The sequence below is a fragment of the Varanus komodoensis genome, unplaced genomic scaffold, assembly GCF_004798865.1.
Source record: "Varanus komodoensis strain SLA01 unplaced genomic scaffold, ASM479886v1 scaffold1, whole genome shotgun sequence".
NCBI classification, from domain to species: Eukaryota; Metazoa; Chordata; class Lepidosauria; order Squamata; family Varanidae; genus Varanus; species Varanus komodoensis.
In genome coordinates this window covers 103,528,329-103,548,888 of record NW_025335268.1, presented here as the reverse complement: position 1 = coordinate 103,548,888, position 20,560 = coordinate 103,528,329, and the positions used below count along the sequence as shown (strand labels likewise).

The following is a 20,560-nucleotide window of genomic DNA, read 5'->3' as shown; positions in this document are numbered from 1 at the left end:
TTAGGTAACATAAAACGGGAGCATACTTTAAACATTATGCTGTAAGAAATACAAGTTGCTGCACTGCCTTGATCACGGCATATCCCATACTTAACACGTGCACATAACTTCAGTAGTGCATAGATAGCATAAACATGAAATAACTGCATGTGACCAATAGAATTGACAAGGTGTGCCTTAAAATGATCAGTACTGGGCCCATAAACTCTTCCCAGTCTTAAGATCTAACATCAGAAGTGTGAGGTGTACAGAACTAGTTGCAGTTCTTCAGTGACGAAGGGATACAATAAGAAAATGTCAAGGGGCAATTTTTTCCTCTATATGCATTCCAGGCCTTTATGTTGGCAATGAAAATGGGTTTGGGAAAGATGATCCTTGATAATGATAAATGTGAAAGACCATGTGATGACCATGAGTTGACTACAGCTGAATATAATAACTATGCAAAAATATGGAGCAATACATATACCAAAATAGGTACAATATACCCTTTCTACACACTTTGCCTTTGGATTGTTAACAACATAAAAGGTTACAATGCTTAAATGAGTATGATAAATTCATATTAATTTGCATGCACTAATATATTCCTACTTTAAAAGGAAACCTTAACTGCTTTAATACTGGTTAACCAAGGTTGAAAGTTCAATAGTTCCAAAGTTTGTATCAAGGTTTCTCAGACCATAATCCTAATGAGCTATTGCTACATGGCTGATGCTATAACCCCTTTAGGACAGAAGTCTAACAACTTCCTTCGGGGTGGCCCACTTAATAACCCCAAGTAATGTTACACAGTCCATTAAAATTGTGGTATTAAAGTGCAAAGCCCAAAGTATCCAGCTAGTACAAGTCACAGCTAGAAGCAGCAGCATGCCACCATTGGTATATAATGCTTAGAACAAATATTCAATGACATAGAAGTATCTAAGAATAAGAGTAGTATTTTAGGCTTTCCATTACTCCACACAAATACAGTATTATTATGAGAGTTCTGAATCAACATAATAAAACTACAGGAAGAATGTAAGAAGGCCCTGGTGATCCCCAGCACCCTTGACCAACTCCTGAAACCAAGGACCTCATCAGAATTGGAGGACTATGTCTCCAACCTGGAATTGGCAGCATCATTGGCAACACTGACATCATTGCCTGACAAAGCTGTCACCTCACAAAACCCAGAGTAGGAGGGCTGTTTGTTGGAACAGATCCTCCAGATGGTCATCTCCTCCAGGCTCAAGAAGGAGCAGCTGTACGACCAGGTCACGGATCTGGTTTTCGATGCCCTACACAGTGAAGATGCAGCATCCTTGGCAATTCTACAGGCAGGTTTGGAAGGCTCCCTCCATGTCACACTGCACATCCAAGAGACTGGAAATGTAGCAAATATTTGAGAAATATGTCCCATTCCTCTCATCACACCCAAGTCAAACTCAGTCATGGTAGAGTCCATGCAGGGAAGGTTGCAGAAAGAGCACATGGTGTCAGTAGACTAGGAGGGTCACCACTTGCATGGGATGGTGCAGCCTCAGCACTCAGCACTTGGACTCAGCACTTGGCCTCCAAATCTCTAACTATGGGGCCACCATGGCCTGGTATCAGCTGTTCCTTTGGGATGAGAGAAGGCCCATGTGTGAACACCTGCCTGATTATTACCAAGACCTGGCCTGAGTGTTCCAGATGGAACGGGGATGGGGGACCGATCCTGAACCCCAGAGCCATCGGTTTATCAGACTGAGGAGGTTTAAAATGGTCACTCTTCAGAACATCCTCCCTCTCCTGCAAGAAGGGGACCGATTCACCTTGATCACCATAGACTAGAATTATAGGCACTTTTGACTCTTCCAAATTGGGAACGGGATGTTCCGATTTTCAGTCCTCCCATTCAGGCTCTCAATTCCCCTCAGGATCTTTGCCCAAATGCCTGGTGGTGGTCTGCCCATAACATTGCCTTCAAAGAGTGCAGATTTATCCTTACATCAATAACTGGCTTCTGGTCACATGTCCAAGGCAGAACTGTTGCATTCTATCCAACCTACTTCTTCCTATTGCAGACCCTGGGGCTATGTAGAAATCTGTTCTTTTTCCCTCTCAGGCCATTCTTTTCATAGGGGTCATCTCAACTTATCCTCAGCAAAGGCTGTGCCACCCAGAGCAGCCATGCTAACCAAGATGGACACAGAACACACAAATGGCCCACCAACTACAAGGACTTCTTGGTCTCATGGCAGCAACAGTAGCAATGGTCACTTTTTGCAGGACTTTGGATGAGACACCTGCAACTATGATTCATGCACAGCTTCATGCATTGGATGACCCATGCAGGACACGCCTAGAAATCTTTCCATCTGTCCAGAATAGCCTCCACTGGTAGACAGTCTCTCTCACAACCTGACAAAGGAGCCAGCTTCTCCCCTCCAGACCCATCTGTCACCATCACCACAGACTCATCTTTGTCAGGATAGGGAACCCACTACATCAAACTCCAAACCTAAGGAGGCCACCTCAACTTCCTGGAGATGCTAGCACATCCACACAGTGCATCCCACTAACAAAGTTAGCTGTCAGGATTTGGAAGTGGTGTATAAACAGAGACATGTTTGTGAGCCGCCCCGAGGCTTCGGTGAATGGGGCGGCATAGAAGTCCCATAAATAAATAAATAAATAAATAAATAAATAAATAAATAAATAAACAAACAAACAAACAAACAAATAAATTTCATGGCCATCCCTCTGACCAAGTGGCACACTTTTACCACCTTCACAAGTCAGGGTAACTTCAACCCACTTGAGTTCTCCCAGTGGTCATCTGCGTATTCACACAACCCGCCCACCAGCTCCTCTTGGTGTCATCCCTCTGATTATCATTCCCTTGCCTGCCAAGGGCATACAGGGGCAAGACTGGGATGGCACAATTCTCCTCTTTCAGATCTGGGATCAGCAATGATCCAAATGGAACTGAAGGAACAGTTGGGAGCCCCTTCCAGGTAACCTGGGACAAGAAGGGATGGGACTCCCACTCAGCTGAACACTTATAGAAGCTTCCCAATGACAAGCTCCATGTGGGCACAGAGACAGACAACAAAGAATAATTTAACTGCTCACCATTCTCATGTACTGCTTATCCACCAGGAGACAGCATGCAATTACCATGAATTATACAGCATCTGTTCACAATCAAACCTTGGGCCAACTCATTTTATTCATATTCAGCACTGTTTATTAGCATTGATACAAGAACCAGAAATATCTCTCAATATGATGGGACATACACTGGACATACAGCTGGAATTGAACATTTACCTGCATGCATTGTATACACCAATGGATATACACTTCTTTTCACAGGAAATGAGAACAACCTGCAGTTTAGTTTTTATTTTGTATGCCATTTTCTGAGCACAAACCTTATGTTTTTGACTACTACCACTATTCCGAATTCAGATATTTTTCCCCACAAAATGCTTAAAACTTGATGTAGTTGAAATGCTAAACCCTGTTCTAGATATTAACATTCAAGTTGGGTTCTTTTAACCAGATTATTAAGCTAAAAGGTAGAGTTAGTACATTTGCAGAGATACATTACAAGATCATCTAACAGAAATATATTAGCTTCAGTACAATGAAAACTGTAGAGAAGAATGATTGCGAGGTGCCTGTCTAGCTCAGATATGTTGGTCGACAACTTTCAGTGCAATGCTGGGTGAAAATCATTTGAGTTTCATTTCCCCACAGCTTTAGGTCACCAATTTGGGGAAGATAACTTCATACATTGTGCCATATACCTTATATACTAAGGTCTGTCCCTAATGCAAGTAAAGATTTCATGTCATCAAATCATGGTGCCAAAAAATGTCAAGTTAAAGAAAAATGTTAATGCTAAAAGGGAACCTTTGAATAGCATATTTCTCCTAATAACTATAGGAAGAAGCTAGTCTGCAAATTAGGGAAAACGAGAATAGGCATGAAGGGTAACATGTCTGAAGAACATTACAAACTCCTATCAAATTCACTGAACTGAGGTCACCAAAGCATTATCATTATTTTATAAAATAACCATAAATATAATATCAAGTATTTATTAGCCTATGCATTTAGTGGGTCTAACTTCCTTCAACTCTGTTCTCAAGAATTTGCTGTTTTCTTTAGGATGTCCTTGGGAAGCCATGGTAAAACTTTTCAGAACATTCAGAAATCATACTGCATTCAGATTCCTAAGATGCAAAATATGGACATTGTATTGTTATAAAGATACTAATTCAATTTATCTTTTTACATAACTATTTTGGCACACTGATTTCTTGTAGTGTATCCAGAAAATGGGCAGTCCATTTCCAAAGTGCTGATCTATGATTGCATAATTCCAAGTATTTCATTTAATTTAGACTATAGTCACCTTTAACTTTTGTTACAACTTGTCTGCATCAGGCAGCTAGCCAATTTACCCACATTGATAACACATGGGATGGAACAGGTTTGTGCAACATCCACCAATTTTTCTTGTGATCCTGGTAACAACCATAAATTAATTGATCCAAATATTACAGAATAGAAGGGCTTTTAAAAGTTGAAAACAATTCCCAATTTGATGTTATTGGGAAATCCTACGAAATCCATAAATAATTTCTGTTAACCACTTTCTAACTAGAGGTGGGCACTATAGGATTTGCAAAGCAGTAAATATCCCCCAACGTTTTGTGGATTTCAAACTTCCTTCTCTCTAACCAAAAAGTAAAAGCAGCATACATTTTACATTAAGTAAACCCAAATTAGCACACCTGGTTCATATGATTTATCTGCACCATTTAGCACCTTCCACAAGGCTTCTTTGGATCCTAGCAGGAAACAAAAAGTGAGATGCAAAACTCATGATCCATGATACATTTTTAAAGGTGTGTTTGGGCGACTGCTAGAATGTTTGAATTACACCTTGACACAGCACATGTAGACCAAGCTTCTTCAGCAGAGTTTCTCTTTCTATGATTTTTAGGGTACACATCATCAAGCCAGACCACATGTTGACAATAAATATAATATCAACTAACAGTCAGTCCAGAGCTTCTTTGTGTATGGTGGTCTTCCATATTCCACTGGAAAAATCCAATTGATATATGCAGAGGAATATGTACAAACAACAGCCCCTTCATTTAAAATGGGGCAGTTTGCTGGATCTTATGCAAGTACCAACCTATATTACACTGTTGCTTCTCTAATCCAGTTCTCTACTGCATGTTGAGAGCCTGAACATCTGCATTGCGGGAACCCAGTAGCAAATGTCATTTTGGTCCTACCTGCAGCTTTTGTTCCAAACTTTTACTTGCACATTATGTGTTCCCATTGTTCTCAAATTTATTACTAGTAGATCACTGGTTATTCAAGAAATCCAATATATTAATTCAAACTCAGGTATTTAAGTATCAGAATTATACAATTTTTAAAAGAATATGTTGTTTCCATGATGTGTGCAATGTTCTCAGATGAAGTGTGGCTGAATATGCCTGAGCACAGTAGTAAGGCACTACTGAAAAGTTTGTATATGCATTGTTTCATTCAGGCTTTTTCCATCAGTGACTTTCAATCTTAGGATATGAATGAAGATTACCAAAATGCCAAGGTTCTGGAATGCCCAAGGCCATGCCTTCTAAGGCAATGCAATTACATTCAACAACAGTGTAATCTGATAGAAGACGTGAACTCTCAACAGATGGTAGGAAGCATACATTCAACAGCTGTACTTGGTTTGTCTTTTCAGGACTTTACATGGCTGTGTCTATTCACTGCAAAACAGCCTTATATTCCAGACATATCATTTAGCAGAAGATTAGAGAGAGATGCAATGACTTCTTTTTTAAGAAGTCAGGTGCCCTGTTATGCAGAAGAATCCATATTCTAACAGTATAAGATTTGATTTTTACCAGCTTCACTTACTCTTCTGGTCATCCATGTAATATATTATACTTTATGAAATACATCTGAGATGCATAGAATCAAATATCTTCCTACATATAGCTTCCCAGTGACTGATAATAAGGATTTGCATATATAATAAAACAGCACCAATGGTATTTAACCATGTAATTCTGTCAGCGTAGTTATTACTACTTTACTTTTAGTGTCAATAATTCTATTTCTGTTGACTGCATAACAATTCCGTGACTTCTAATGCATTTTAAACATGCAACTTTAGTCATGTAAATTTATTCTCCCTACTGAAGATGTTTTTCATCTGGAGATCAGCTGCTCTTCCTGCTAAACCTGAAGTCTGCAGTTCAGTATAAAAATCTTTGTAAGGACATCTACTCTTTTGTACAGGTTGCAGGCAGTGGAGAAGAAGGAGATGCACCACACTAAGTTTGGACTCTCCATTCCCAGGCTGTTAAAATAGTTTAGCAGCTGGGAATAGCTAATGCAATTACATGTTGTCTCTTCACCGCCTTCCTTCTTTTGTGCTTACATTATGGCTTGCATAAATTATAATTAGGTGTTGTATACAACACAGAGCCATCCAACATCTGAAGCCAACTTCAAACTGGTTATGATTCTATTTTTCCATTTCAGATGCAATGCTCAACTGTGATCTATTTAAGCGACAATGTAAACATGGGGAGAGGTGAAGAGGGATAATGCAGTCTCATTGCCCATTCTTGGTTTCTAAATGCTTGTTTATGTTTTTATATTATTTTCAAGGAACGCAAAGCAGCTTACATAATTCTCCTCCTCCTCCAAATCTTATTATCACAACAACAACCCTGTGGGGTAGGCTACACTAAGAGTCTGTGTCTGGACCGAGTCACCCTGTTAGCTCCACGGCTGAATGGGGGCCTAGAACCCTAACCCAGCCCTGAACACCTAGCCACTACACCACATTGGCTCTCACAATGCAGGGATTGAGTATTCAAACTAGGTTAATGCAGGATAAATTATATTCCACTGGTGTTAATTCCTGTTTTTATTTTGAACTCTGAGAATGACTGTGCAATATAAAATATACAGCAAACAAACCTGCTGTGAAACTAAGCATGCTATGCACTTAAACTGGATTTTCAAGTGTCTCTTAGAAAAAAGGAGGCACTCCTTCACATAGCATAGTTAAACTATGGAATTTGCTACCACAACATGTACAAAGGGCACCATTTTAGATGGGTTTAACAAGGAACCAGACAAATTCATGGAAGCTAAGGCTAATACTCACTAGTCCTGCTGGCTATATCCTGCGTCCAGTACTACTGTTGTTGTTGTTGTTGTTGTTGTTATTCCATATTATTTCACCGAGCCATCTAAGTGAAAGGCTGTCATGCCACCTTACATGTATTCTGAAATGCCCCACCATCAGCGGCAATATGCAAATGCTGAGCTTTGCTGGGTTTTTTTTTAAAAAGGTCTTAAGATATTTTACCTAGTTATTAATTTTTATTCGGTTTTAAATTTTGTACTGTAAGTTTTACAAATGCTTTATGTGGTGTGTTTAAATATTACATTTTTAATGCGCTGTTGTGAACTGCCCAGAAAGCTTCGGCTGTTGGACAGCACAGAAATCAATTAATTAATTGACTAATGCCTATTTGCAGATACATCAGCTCAGTTCCACACTTCCATGTCTGCACTTCTGGAAGAAGGTTTAAAAAGCAAGAGATAAGGTGCAACAGTGGAGGAGCAGGTATATGCCAAATTCTATGCTCTCCTCCAAGTCCAATTGCCTAATAATACAACAGGTTTGAAGGTTGTATAAACGCAATCTCACCTGCTTAGTTGAATGGAGAAAACCCCTCCTGCTGTCACCATTTAACACCAGAGTGGACCATATAAGACAGACTCACAGTACCTCGACAGTGACATAAAACCTAGAGAACTGTGAAGTAGTTAAATGCAAACTGTACAAAAAAAGGAGCATTTTGCACAAATAGCCAGGCCTCAGAATAAAGGAAGAAAATGAAGCTAATATTTTTTTTCTGCTCAGAACCTTTACAGGTCTTCTGTGTCGAGCTTTCTATTGGTATTTGCTAGCCAGTGCACCCCAATCAATACTACTGCTACCCAAACATACATGAGACTACTGCCTTGTGGGACAGCAGCACTGATACATGGCTCTGCTACAACTCTATAGAGAAGAGGGGATACATTAGTATACACCAAAATGCTTGGATGATGAACTGAAAACAATACCAGACCGAGGAAGCATTGTTTCTTCACCAAATGCATGAACAATTTAATGATTTCTGCCCAATGCCAAAGAAACAAACAATACTGTGACAATTGCAGGAATTGCTATAAATCCTTTTCTGTGGACATGAAAACAGCCATGCAGAGATACATCGGCAATAAAAATGGCCAAGCAAATGAGTCCTCTCTGCTGAGCATTTGCCATTGTCTTCCCAGAAGATAGTTTTGCTCTGGGATACTCTCATGATCACTGCCCATTCGCAATGCTAGCTGGGGCTTTCGTAATCTTCATCCAGAACATCTATTCATTTCAACCTACGTAATGTTTAGCTTCATGTGTACTCCTATCACTAGGCAGAAGCATGATCCCATTGTGAGACAAGCAACACATACAGCAATGAGGTTACAAAGAGAAGTACCCTATAAAAGCAGCCATTTCTTCCCAGAGAGATGGCTGTGAAACAAAATGCCAAAACAGCAATATTTTTCTTTCCTTTCTGCTCATGTAGGCACATTCTGAAAGATAAGAATTCTGTTTAAAGATTCACCTGTACTGTATTTCACATTTACCCTGGCCTTGCACCCTACCTGGGTCCTGATGTCATCTTTATATTCAGGACCCATAAACATGCATTTTATTAGCATCCACTTAGGTAATATGGTGTGCAGCTTATTATTCACAAGGACTGACTTGGGCCAGACCATTTGGAAAAACAGTTCCTTTGTGAATCATGTGAAAGCAGTAACTGTTATCACATCCAGTATTCATAAAGAGCTACAATGCTCTTCCAAGTTTCTATGTGCCAAAACCTGCCCTCTTACAATGCATGCTAATACCCAGCCCTCCTTGACCTTATATTATGCAGCATTCTCCATTGTGAGGAATAAAATGAAACCTGCACAGACCCTTTCCTTTGTAGTGCCACAAGATTCTGGTGAATTTCAACATGCAGCCTGTGTGCAAAGATGGCACCTTTGAAGAACTTGGGGAGAAGAAAGAACTGACACAAGTACACATGCTGCATGAAATCCAAGAATAGCTGAGGGGGGTGGCAGCAGAGATGTAAGAGCAAAAATAATAGCTTCTGCATGTAAAAGCAAGTGAAAGAAATGCAAAGGAAGTGACCTGTGTGATGCCAGCTTTTTGCTTCCTCGAAATCCTTCTTCAAAACCTTTTTGGTGAAGCCTTTGACATTAACCCATAGCATCCATGCACTTATGGGCAGAAACCTATACATGCCTACTCAGCAGTGAATCCCACTGACTGAGCAGGGCTTACTTTCAGGTAAGTAGGTATAAGATTACAGCCCTGCACTATAACTTATCCTAAGCAGGTATCACTGAAACAATTACACAGAACTTCCATGATTAGCCCTGTGCCTTCACAATCCAGTTTTTATCTTGCCCTGAATTTTAAATTGCAAGCTCATGAGGGCAGGGAATTATCCTCTGCCATTCTAGAAAACATAATGCACACTTCTCTAACAGCTACAGCAACAGTACACATAAAATCAGGCAAATGAATGTAGGAAGCCTAGCATCCCTTTATTAAGGAGAATTTTGAGCAACTGCCTTAGGTGGTTCCAATCCAAAGAAGCACAAAGACATCAGACACCTACATGCTAGTATATTTGCATACCTGGGTCCTTCATGATGAGTACTATCAGATTTGGCAGTGCTAGCATTTCTTTGCAGGGTGAAGAATCTAATTATGAAACTGGCCTTGCCTCTCATATCTGACCAGGGTAGAGAGAGGTAGGCAGTCATTTAAAGGCTTTGGATAAAGGCTGCTGATTAAGCCAGCAGCAATGTTGACCATCACTGCTGAAGAACTTCATAATTCAATGTTAGGAAACATATTTTGCATGGAGTTGCCAACACAGTAGAAAATATATGCTTACATTTATTAGTGTGTTTCCACTTCTTTTCTATCTCTAGAGATGATCTAGACATGTGATGAGGAGCACCACCCAGCTTCATGTGTTAGTTACTGGAACACACCAAAGAATTTGAGAAGATGATCAGTCTATGCTTTATAGGCTACTGTAAAGCTTTGACTGAGTGGATCACAAGAAATTACGGAAAATTCTGAAAGAAATGGGTGTGTCTCAGCACTTGATTGTCCTGATGCATAAACTGTATCATGGATAAGAGGCTACTGTTAGGATGGAATACAGAGAAAGACAGTGGTTTCCTATAGGCAAAGGCATCAGACAAAGGTGTATTTTATATCCCCATCTGTATAATCCATACATAAAACATAACATAAAGAAAGCTGTATTTGGATCAGAAGAAGGAAAACTGATGGAAAATACAACAGGTTAAGCTTCAAAAGTTATACCATATTATTGGCAGAAGGCAGCAATGAACTGAAATAGCTCCTAATGGAAGTGAAAGAAGGAAGTGAAAGTGCAGGACTGCATCTGAAGTCAGTCCTGAAAAAATCATGGCAACTTTAATGTCAACAGTGAAGAAATTGAAACTTTGAAAATTTCTGCGTACTTTAGTTTGGTAATGAATTAAAAGGGAATCTGTAGCTAAGAAATCAGAAGATGACAAAAACTTGGAAGGAAAGCAATGAAGCAACTAGAAAAGTTAATCATGTGCAAGGTCATTTCACTGGAGACCAAGGCCAAGACTCACTATTGTATTCCTGATCACTATGTATGGATGTGAAAGCTGGACAGTGAAAAAAGCTGACAGGAAGAACATTGATACGTTTAAAATACAGCACTGGAGGAGTTTTATAAATATCCTCAACTGACAGGATGAATAAGTGGGTCTCACATCACATCAAGCCAGAAACAACAATGACAAAATAAAGACTGACATACTTTCGGCACATCATGAGAAGGCAAGACTCATGAATGAATGCTAGGAAGCGTCAAAGGAAGATGAAGAAGAGTAAGACCAACTATGAGATGGATTGATTTCATAAGAGAAGCCCTTCCCTTGAGTTTACAAGATCTGAGCACGGCTGTCAAGAGAGGATATTTTGAGGGATATTCATTTGTAAAGTCATTGTTAGTCAGAGATGACTTGACAACATGTAACAATTACTACTTGGCTGAAACAGTGCTGACCATTTGGGATCAGTAAGAGGCTGTTATCCCAACAAGGATAAGATAGTGTTGGCAAGTAGTTCAACTGATCTGGGATGAGGTGCTTAACCTGTTTCGAATGGGCTGGTATTCTCCCTCTTCCATGAAAAAAGATATGGCTTTATTAGATTCACAAAGTGGCATTATGTGGCACCAAGCACTTTATCCCAGGATAAGCTTCCACACTATCTGTAATTCTTCCTGAGCAGAGATAGGATGGAATGTCTATTACATTGTTTTGTATATAGGCTTGCATTTGAAGACTTTTCAGAAACCTTAAAATGATCCAAAATGTGCCATCTATGTTTCTAACTCAGATCAGCTGGATGTTTTAGTCCTGAAAAAGCTACAATGGCTCCAGCTCCACTGCAGAGTATAAAGAGTGTAGGACTTTAAAAGTGAGCATCAGTGCTCACCTTTAAACTTCTACATGGCTAGAAAACCTAGGCATTTAGTGGATGGCCACTTCCCATGAGTCATTCTAAATGCTATAATTATCCTTGGAGGGCTTCCTCCAAGTATTGAGGTTAGGTCAGTAATACTTGGATTACAAGCATATTGCAGTTATAGTCTCATCCCACATAGAGAATGCTCTCTCCACAGAAGCTTACTTTCACTTGGAGCTTTATCTTTGGTATGCATGAAGATGTTTTTATTGTTCATGCCTTTCTACTATATTATTTGCTGTTTTCTCACTGCTACAATGTTTTTAATCTTTTTTGCTGTACTTCATATACACACAAGCCTAATACTGCACCCCTCCTTGTTTTAAGAATGATCCCACACTTCTTCAGCTATACTACTTAAAGACTTCAGGTGAGGGAAGCAGTGCTTCTCTATTCATGAGAAATGTGGGCACCATCCCAGACAAGATTTAACAGCTACAGGTTTGCTTTTGCTGCATTATCAACCTGTTCCCTGATAATGATGAAATATATTAATACAGTCCACAGGACATGAACACTTTGGTCAATACAGAATGCACACACTAATGTATACCCAGGTATTAAATGTAAAACCCAAAAATAAATATGTTCATGGAATCTAGTTTGGAGTTTTCATTTCTCTCTTACAACTCTTCCAATGTTCTTTACAACTCAAACTGAGAGCAAACTTTTTTCACTATGTCCTGAACTAAACTTGTGCACAATCTGATAAAATTACCTTCTGGGCCAACTTCAGCACTTTACTTTGAATACTGTACAAAAGCACTTACATTGAAAATGGATTGGTTAATATATTGAGAACAGAGAGTTTTCAGATGCTTTTGTCCTCAGTTACTTCTGTCCTTTCATATTTTCAAAGAAACATTTTCCTCTCCTTGAGCAAAAAACATACATGTAATTATAGATCTACTACAGCACCCACAGTATTTTTCCCCCCCTGAGGTTCCAACCTAGTTTATGAATATGCTCATTACACAATAGAAAGTCAGGGCAGTTGTATATTGCAAACCCACCCAAGATAAGGTTTACACTGACTTCAAAAGTCTTGCCTATAGGGGAAAAAAACAGAGGAATCTCTGAAGAGTTTCATGCCTTTATAAGATGTGTGTGTTACCAAAACACTATTTTTGGTATGGCATGATTTTTGCCAGGTACAAAGCAACTTAAATGCAAGTCTTTGTATAGCAAAAAGACAGAGGTGTACCTTGGGAATGGTCTCAGCTCTTTAATCCTGTGATCTCACCCAATCATTTTGAGTTCAGAATATTTACTTGTAAGAAAAACTGCAGCTCTTACCAAAGTAAGGAAGAAAACATTACAAATATTTTTAATATAACTTGCCTTCATTCAGGGCTCAGAGAAGACCTAAAACTTCAATCCTGGAATGTATTATATAAACTACATACATTAGTAGCCAAACATAACAACCACAATGCAATTTACAACTTCCCCCCATGAGAAATGTGAGGTATTTGTTACTGCTCATTCTTTCAATATTACATGACAATGTTTCCAATGAATTACTAATAATTTTTGATTTTTTAAATTCTAGACTAGCTTAAATTATTATAACATCTCAAAATAATTAAAAAGGGAAAAAAAACAGGTTTTATACATTGTTTTCTTAGGTTTGGATCCAGACATGCTTGCATACAGTTCCCACTAATTGGACACTCTCATGGGTAGAAGGGGGGAAAGGCAATTTTTAAAGATTCTTCTTGCCTGCTTCCTGAAAATCTGCTCCAGAAGTTTGGGAACCCTTCAGAACGGTTTAAGGGTAACATGGAAGGATGCAGGCAAATGGGGTTTATCTATTTCTGTCCTCAGAAAGAATCAGTTAGTAGAATGAAAACATCTCCTGGGGAATGGAATAAGAGTGCCTGTTAACTACCTGGGTCCAACACTTGTTATACAGATCTAGATATGTCTACTCAGAAGTAAGACACATTGAATTTTTCAGGTTTTTTTTTCAAGCATGCATTGGATTGCTGCCTTGACACGTTTAGCATGTTATATTTTACTTACATTTATTCAGAAGCAGCATGTTCTGACATATTTTAACTTCACTGCTGAAGTTAATGCTGGTAGTTAAAATCGGATGTAATTACTTTTACTCTGAAGAGTCATTTAAAATAAGTCTCACTGAATTCAGTGAATGTTACCTCTGATTTGATATGTATTAATTTTCCCACACATGTTAACAAGTCAAGGCTTAGAGGCAATTCAGGATGTTCTTGATGGCTTCCAAGTCTGGATACAAGGTGGACTTCTCTTGTATCAGAATGATTAGGAGAAGGCTCTCTCCGTGACCCAAGCCAAGCTGAGGCACCCCCACACACAGAGGACTAAGTAATGAGAAGGTCAGACCTGGCTTGAAAAAACTACCACCATGTTCTCTTTGCAGACCTTCTTCAAAACACTCAGGCTAACCATAAAGGTGACCAGCTAATATGATTCTTGCTAACAATGAGGTACCTATAGAATTGTTCTGCATATTGATTCTCTAACCTTAAGTAAAACTCAATGGAATAACAGCATTTAAGTATGATGACAATGAAGAAAAACCTTTAATAGCTGCTTTGATAGAGCACTTAGTGTAAGCATGTATTTAAATACTTTCCCTTGCTTCTCAGTTTGCAGGGGGTTGTTTCCGAGTCATCATCCCTGACCCGTCCCCCCCTGCATGCACGCACACCTTTAATTCCATTTACTTGCATCCACCTAAACTGGTATTTCATTGAACCCCTCCAAGGATAAAAGACTCCAAGCAATCTGAATATCACATTTCAAAGGTAAACTAGGACCTTTCTGGAAGGTAGCCTTCCATATCAAGTACACTGTGCATTTCTTCTGCCAGGACAGTTGATATTTATACCGAACAGAGTAAAGTCAGTCCTTCCTCAAAAAATCTCGCAGTAAAATTAAATCCGACAGTAGATCTATATCAGACCTTCCTGGAAAACAACTGCTTTCTGGTTCTTATAGTGAGGCAAATAGGTCATACTTACAAATGGCAAGGAGTTAATTCAATTTCCATTATTAAAAAAAGAAAAGAATCTTAGCAAGATACTTATTGAATGGAGGAAATTGGCTTGAAAATGTGAGTTTCTCCTCCCTTAACATCTGTCTCCTCCATATCAGCTTTACAAGGCAACTTGCTTCGTCTGTCCCTCCCAGCTTTCTTCCACTTGTCGTCTGCTTCCTATTTATCTCAAGCACTCCTTTCCAGGTGAGAATCAGTTCCATGGGGAACCATGCACACTCACTGCTGTACTGATACATGGAATGGAATGTCTCTAGCTTTGAGGTCAGTGCCTCTAGTTAAGGGTTCAGGTCTGACTCAATCATTATATTGACCAGCCAAATTGGGGTCTTTGTTGCTCTGTATCTTTTCCTCATTACTGATTCTTTTGGACGGTGCAGAACATGTGTTACATTTAGCATGCGTCAATCAATCATTAGAATTCTGGGGGAATCCTGCTGTAAGGCAAGGCACAGCAAATCTGTCTGTGACCAGGAAGTGGTAGCAACCAAGGAGAACAACAGGGTTGGAGCACATTATGCTGACCGAAGCAGGCCACAGAGGCCAAATGCACACAAGGCATGGCCATTCAGTGGCAAGTGTGAGTAGTGGAATGGAGATAGCCAAAGCATACCATTCTACCACCTCACTATGCCTCTGTGGACATCTTGGCTCCTGGCATTGTCTTCACATGAGGCAGAAAGCATCCAGGTTTCTCTCACGGGCACAGTTCATCCCTACTGCTGGAATATGTAAGGTGAGCATGCCAGCCCTCTGGTGCCAAATGCTCTGATGAGTGGAGATGGGAAGGACTAAGACTGCCATATTGAGGGCTATGTGCACCATTATTTAATCTCATCATTGACTCTCAACTTTACCAGTAATGGATGCAGATAAGTTTTTTCAAGTAGTTCCCTTGTTAAATCCATAGCTGTCATTTTCTATAATATTTGTTGTCATGCTATGTTAATTATAAAAGCGAATTACATTGATGCTATAGATATACATTAATATAAATGTAAAATCAAGGTATGCAATAGCTCAAACCAGATATAGGCTGCTCCAACAAGCCACAGCTTTTTGACACTGAAATGAGTAAAATACTTGAGAATAACCCACTCTTCTCCAATTCTTTTTTACTTCCTGTTACACACCTGGCTGCAGGCAAGTTTTCCTGGTTTCCTAAACATCAGTTTACCTTGATATTTGAAGTATAAGCATAATGTCCAGTAGTTATGTTTGTTTTATTTCTTTTAAAAATAGGTAACATTCATAAAATATTCTTCATCCATTGGTAAGACTGAGTTGGTGCATAAAACATTGAAAAACAAAACAAATATAAAATAAAAACAGTATTGTAACAAATTAAAAGGCAAGGGGACACCCCCAAAAATAGATCAATTAACTTAAAAATGAATTAGGTTTAATTAATTTCAAGGATTAAAGTGTTAAAATTCTTAAATGTTAAAATGTCTGGGCATAAAGGAACATTTTAATTTGGTGTCAAAAGGAAAATATCACAGATTCCAACACCAATACAGATTCTTTGGGAGGTCATTCCAAAGTTGGGGTGTCATCACTGAGAAGACCTCTTAATAAAAGCACAGGTATTTTTTCCACTGATGGTACTCAGTGGAGGATCTTGGAGATCTTAACATGGAGGATAGCATAGGAACAGACAATATCACATGTTTATTAGCTCAGCAAAGAATAGGTATCAGCCAAAAAAGTTGAACCATGATTAACGTTTCCACTGATTACCGCTGATTAGAATTAACCATTCTTCATCTCAAGTCAATAGAACTGCTTAACGCTGGGTGACTCATACCCAGTACCCTTACTATATCCTTTAACAATCAATTCATTTTTTAAAGAGTGGTAAGTTTGGAAACAAATAAGTTACAGATAAAGCATAAACAGGTTTGTTCATACAGGCTTTGGAAGCATGTAAAGAGGGATGCACAATTAAAATATGTTTACAATTTCACCGTGTATTTAAAAAATGTCATTCTGCCCCCACAAAAGCATGTATGCATGTATTATATTTTAATCCAACCTGGAGCATATGTTCTATGGGTGGATTAGAAAGGTCAAAAGAATAAAACCCAAAACAAAATGACAAACTGCACAGGAAGATAATATATTAAAAACAGCTATGCAATCTTAAAAAACTAAATTCTAAAATGCTTGGAAGAAAATGGGGGGGGGGAGGTTTTTCACCTGGGACCAAAAAGGTGAGAGGTGAACCACCTTGGGGAAGACATTCCTTAAGCAGGTATCACAAGTGGGATGACCCTCTTCCTTTCAGCCACCACCTACCTTTCTCTCATGGGGCACCTGGAGGCCACATAAGGGCCTGACCAAGAATATGTACATATGGTACACAAGCACACACTACCTGCAAAGTTAGAAAGAAATCCCTAGTACTTTTTAGGATGAAATGGCTTTTTGTATTCAAATGCAGCATGCATTTTATATCAATTTGCCATGCTGCCAAAAGCTGGGATCATTAAAAAAAAAAAGAAAAAAGAGAAAGAAAGGGGAATTCCTTCCAAATTTATTGTTTTCTGCATTTTTAAATACAAGTAAGAAACCTGCTGCCTATGTTATGTTATCTTTCTTTCAGCAGTGTTTCAGCAGGTTTTTTTTTCAAATCATAATCATCATAAGCTCAGTTTTGACTTTCTATAATTTTCCAGTGACAGAAATATAGTTTGAATATCATGGATACTTCTGAGAGCAACACCGAGAACTTATTTCCGCAATTTCATGATGTGCTTGTCTAAGAAGAAAGGACATGATAGCAAAACAAAATAATTAAATCGTTCCGCGCACACAGGCATGCATGTACGCACACATGCGCACATGCATGCGCTCACACACTCACACAGAAGCACTTCTTAGTTTACTTACAACAATGTGTGCTGGAGATGGAGACCTAGCGTCCTTGAGGGCTTGCCTACTTTGTAGGCTCCCTGCCTGAACATCAAGCAGTGGCCATTTCATCTGGAGATACTAGATGGAGGAAACAAAAATGGGGAAAAAAGAAAAATGAGTTCAGAAAAGGAAGTTATTTAAAACACATGCACACACACACATGCACACAAATATTGGTCAACATGGGGAAAGAGGTAGAAATAAAAGGTATGCAACGACGTAAAATAAAAGCAAAAGGTGCACGTACACTCTTTGTGGCTATGTTTAACAAAAGTGGTGCAAGTAAACATTTCCATACATGTTATTCAAAGGGAAAGAATAGGATGCAAACGAGGCCATCTTCCACATAGTGCCAGCTAAAGCAACTCTGGAAAGAATGTGGCGCCGAAAACAAAAAAGACCAAAAAGCAGGGCAAATCACCATCTACGTAAGTGCCACAAAAATGTTCTTGATTCTCAGAACAGAGCAATTTTTAAAATTAAAATCCCCACTCAGGGTGATTTTGAATAACGGGCAGTTGCATACATAGTCGCGGTGCTCTTACTCACACCATTGTGCCAGTGAGACGCACAAAAATGAACCCCAGAAACCAGCAGAATTGCTCATTCCATTTTAGGACAGGTCAGCAGCGCTACTTTCTGCCCCGCTATGGAAATGAATGTTTCTGCAAGTTTCTGTGTTCTTTATGAAACATCAGCTCCCCAGTGCACTAGTGATGGATCCCAATGGCACACAGGCAACATAGGATACTGCCCATTATGTATAAATCAACCTTCATCTGCCACAGAGAATACCTTTAACACAAAACCCCAGCTAATTCTGGTGCCCCAAATTCTGCCCGCTTCACTCTTGGCATTTTTTAAGGTGCACACCTGATATACTTTGGGTGTACACCTAAAATTGTCACATAATGAATGTGATAAACATATATATCATACAAAAACACTTGCCAGAGAGCCAGAATTAAATATAGCTCTAAGCGATCAAGTTTGTTTTAATAAATGCAAGAAAAAGCCCTGCGTCTGTAATATGATTACTAATTGCAATACTGTACAATAGCCAAAACTTTCTAGGTGGTTTACAACAATTTATAAACATTGATACAATAGTAAAAATACAATACAGTAAAATACAGCATAAAATTTCTATGTGCAAAATATAAAACAATGTAAATGGAAATACTTGCAATAAAAACTAAGCACACACATGAAAACATTTCTCTGTTGCATACAAATCTCACTTTATTTTCAGGTTAAAAACACTGCATAATGCATACACGTGCGCACGCACACATACACAAGCACACACAGAGAGACAGAGAGACAGACAGAAAGACAGACTTATAATTATAATTAAAATAAGAGAAGAGTTGACCCCAACTATAAAGCATAATCAAGAGCCTTGAAAATATTCCCTTCTCTTAGCCAAGCCTACATCACAGGGTTGTTGTTGGGATATATAATTACTCAGAGCTTCTTGAAAGATGGGATAGCAATGTGACATAATCCACATGGAATTTATTTCAGTTATTAGCCTATCCATATCAAGAGGTCATGAATCTGCATACTGCTCACTTCTAAGCTAAAAAGGGAGCTGGCTGGAGAACGTATGTTCTCAGGCAGGCTCCCAGCCTTAAAGGACTTTGCTTAAACCACAGAGTCTAACTAAGACTCAGTAAACAATCCCATCCATGATGCACAGGGAGAAATACGGTGCGGGTCCTTCCAACAATTGCAGCTCAGGTTATTCTAGTTACTGAAGTCAGTTGACAAGATGCAGAATTTACACAGGAAATTTCCCTAGTCAGTTCTGAGCAGCAGCGGCAGCAGCTCAGGGAGGGGGCTAGAATTTAACCCTATCCTGGGCAAACTAGCTTTGACTATGCAGGGAATCATTTCTTGGGAAGGCGTTCAGAAATGTAAATATTGTGGTCTGAAGTGACATAGCAAGCAACAGATACATAATGTGAAGCTGCTGGTCATATGTTGGGGCTCTTATAAGAATGGCCTCTGCTAAACCTCTGCCACTTTTGCCAATAACACTGGAGGGTGGGAAACGCTTGGGTGCTAAATAGACTGATATCTCATGCAACTCATTAAGCAGAATTCACATAGAGAATGGCTTAAGTAATGTCACACAAAGGAATACAGACTTACTGGGTGCCTCCTAGAGTAACCAAACAGTAACAACACAAACAGAAACCCGGTCTTGCTGCTTGGAGATGATCTAATTGGATCAAACTCTAAAGATAACTGCAGCAGCAAAATGGGATCCCTGTTCTTCCCTATCAGAAATGCACATTTTACAGAGATAAACAGCAGTCCTAAATTTGAATTTTCAAATCCTTAGAAAAGGTGCCCTGTTCCTGAATAAGTCTTTGTAGAATTGGGATGCAGGCTATGCTACAGGCAAATATAATCTAGGCTATGTAAACTACAGGGGAAAGTGCAAGGTAATCTAAAGTAATCCTGCTTGCTGAAAGAAATAAACATACAAATTAATTTAATCTGAACAATATTTTAAATTAACCTGCATGATTTATTCTAGTTTTGTTTGTTAAGGAGAGGGTCAATTATCTAAGCAGAGAGATAGATGGAGCTCCCTGTCTGGTAACTGGAATACCTGAGTCCTAGGGTGGGCAAAATGAAAAAATAGTTATGCCAACATGCAGTGTGCTGAGTAGCCCTTCTTTCGGATAGCTGTATATGTACAGCTATATCTGCAGAAGTCTCATTATAAACAGAAATCCCAACAACACAGGCCTTCATGCATGCAGCTGGGCATACAAAGCCCCCCTTTCAGCAGCCCTTTGTATGGTACACATGGGCAACAAGGGCTGGGGCCACTCAGAAAAGGACCGGCTCCCTGTGTAACAGTGGGGACAGATTTGGTGTTA

General features: G+C 39.2%; 1 protein-coding gene across 33 annotated transcripts in view; it reads right to left on the bottom strand.

The window, feature by feature from the left end:
- The window catches only part of TCF7L2 (transcription factor 7 like 2), a 253,422-nt gene that overhangs the window by 132,810 nt on the left and 100,052 nt on the right, over positions 1–20,560 (bottom strand). For all 33 annotated transcript variants that reach the window (XM_044439037.1, XM_044438918.1, XM_044439044.1 and 30 more), the window contains one exon: positions 17,640–17,741. In XM_044439037.1, coding sequence (XP_044294972.1) covers positions 17,640–17,741 — 102 coding nt within the window. The remainder of the gene's footprint in view (positions 1–17,639; positions 17,742–20,560) is intronic.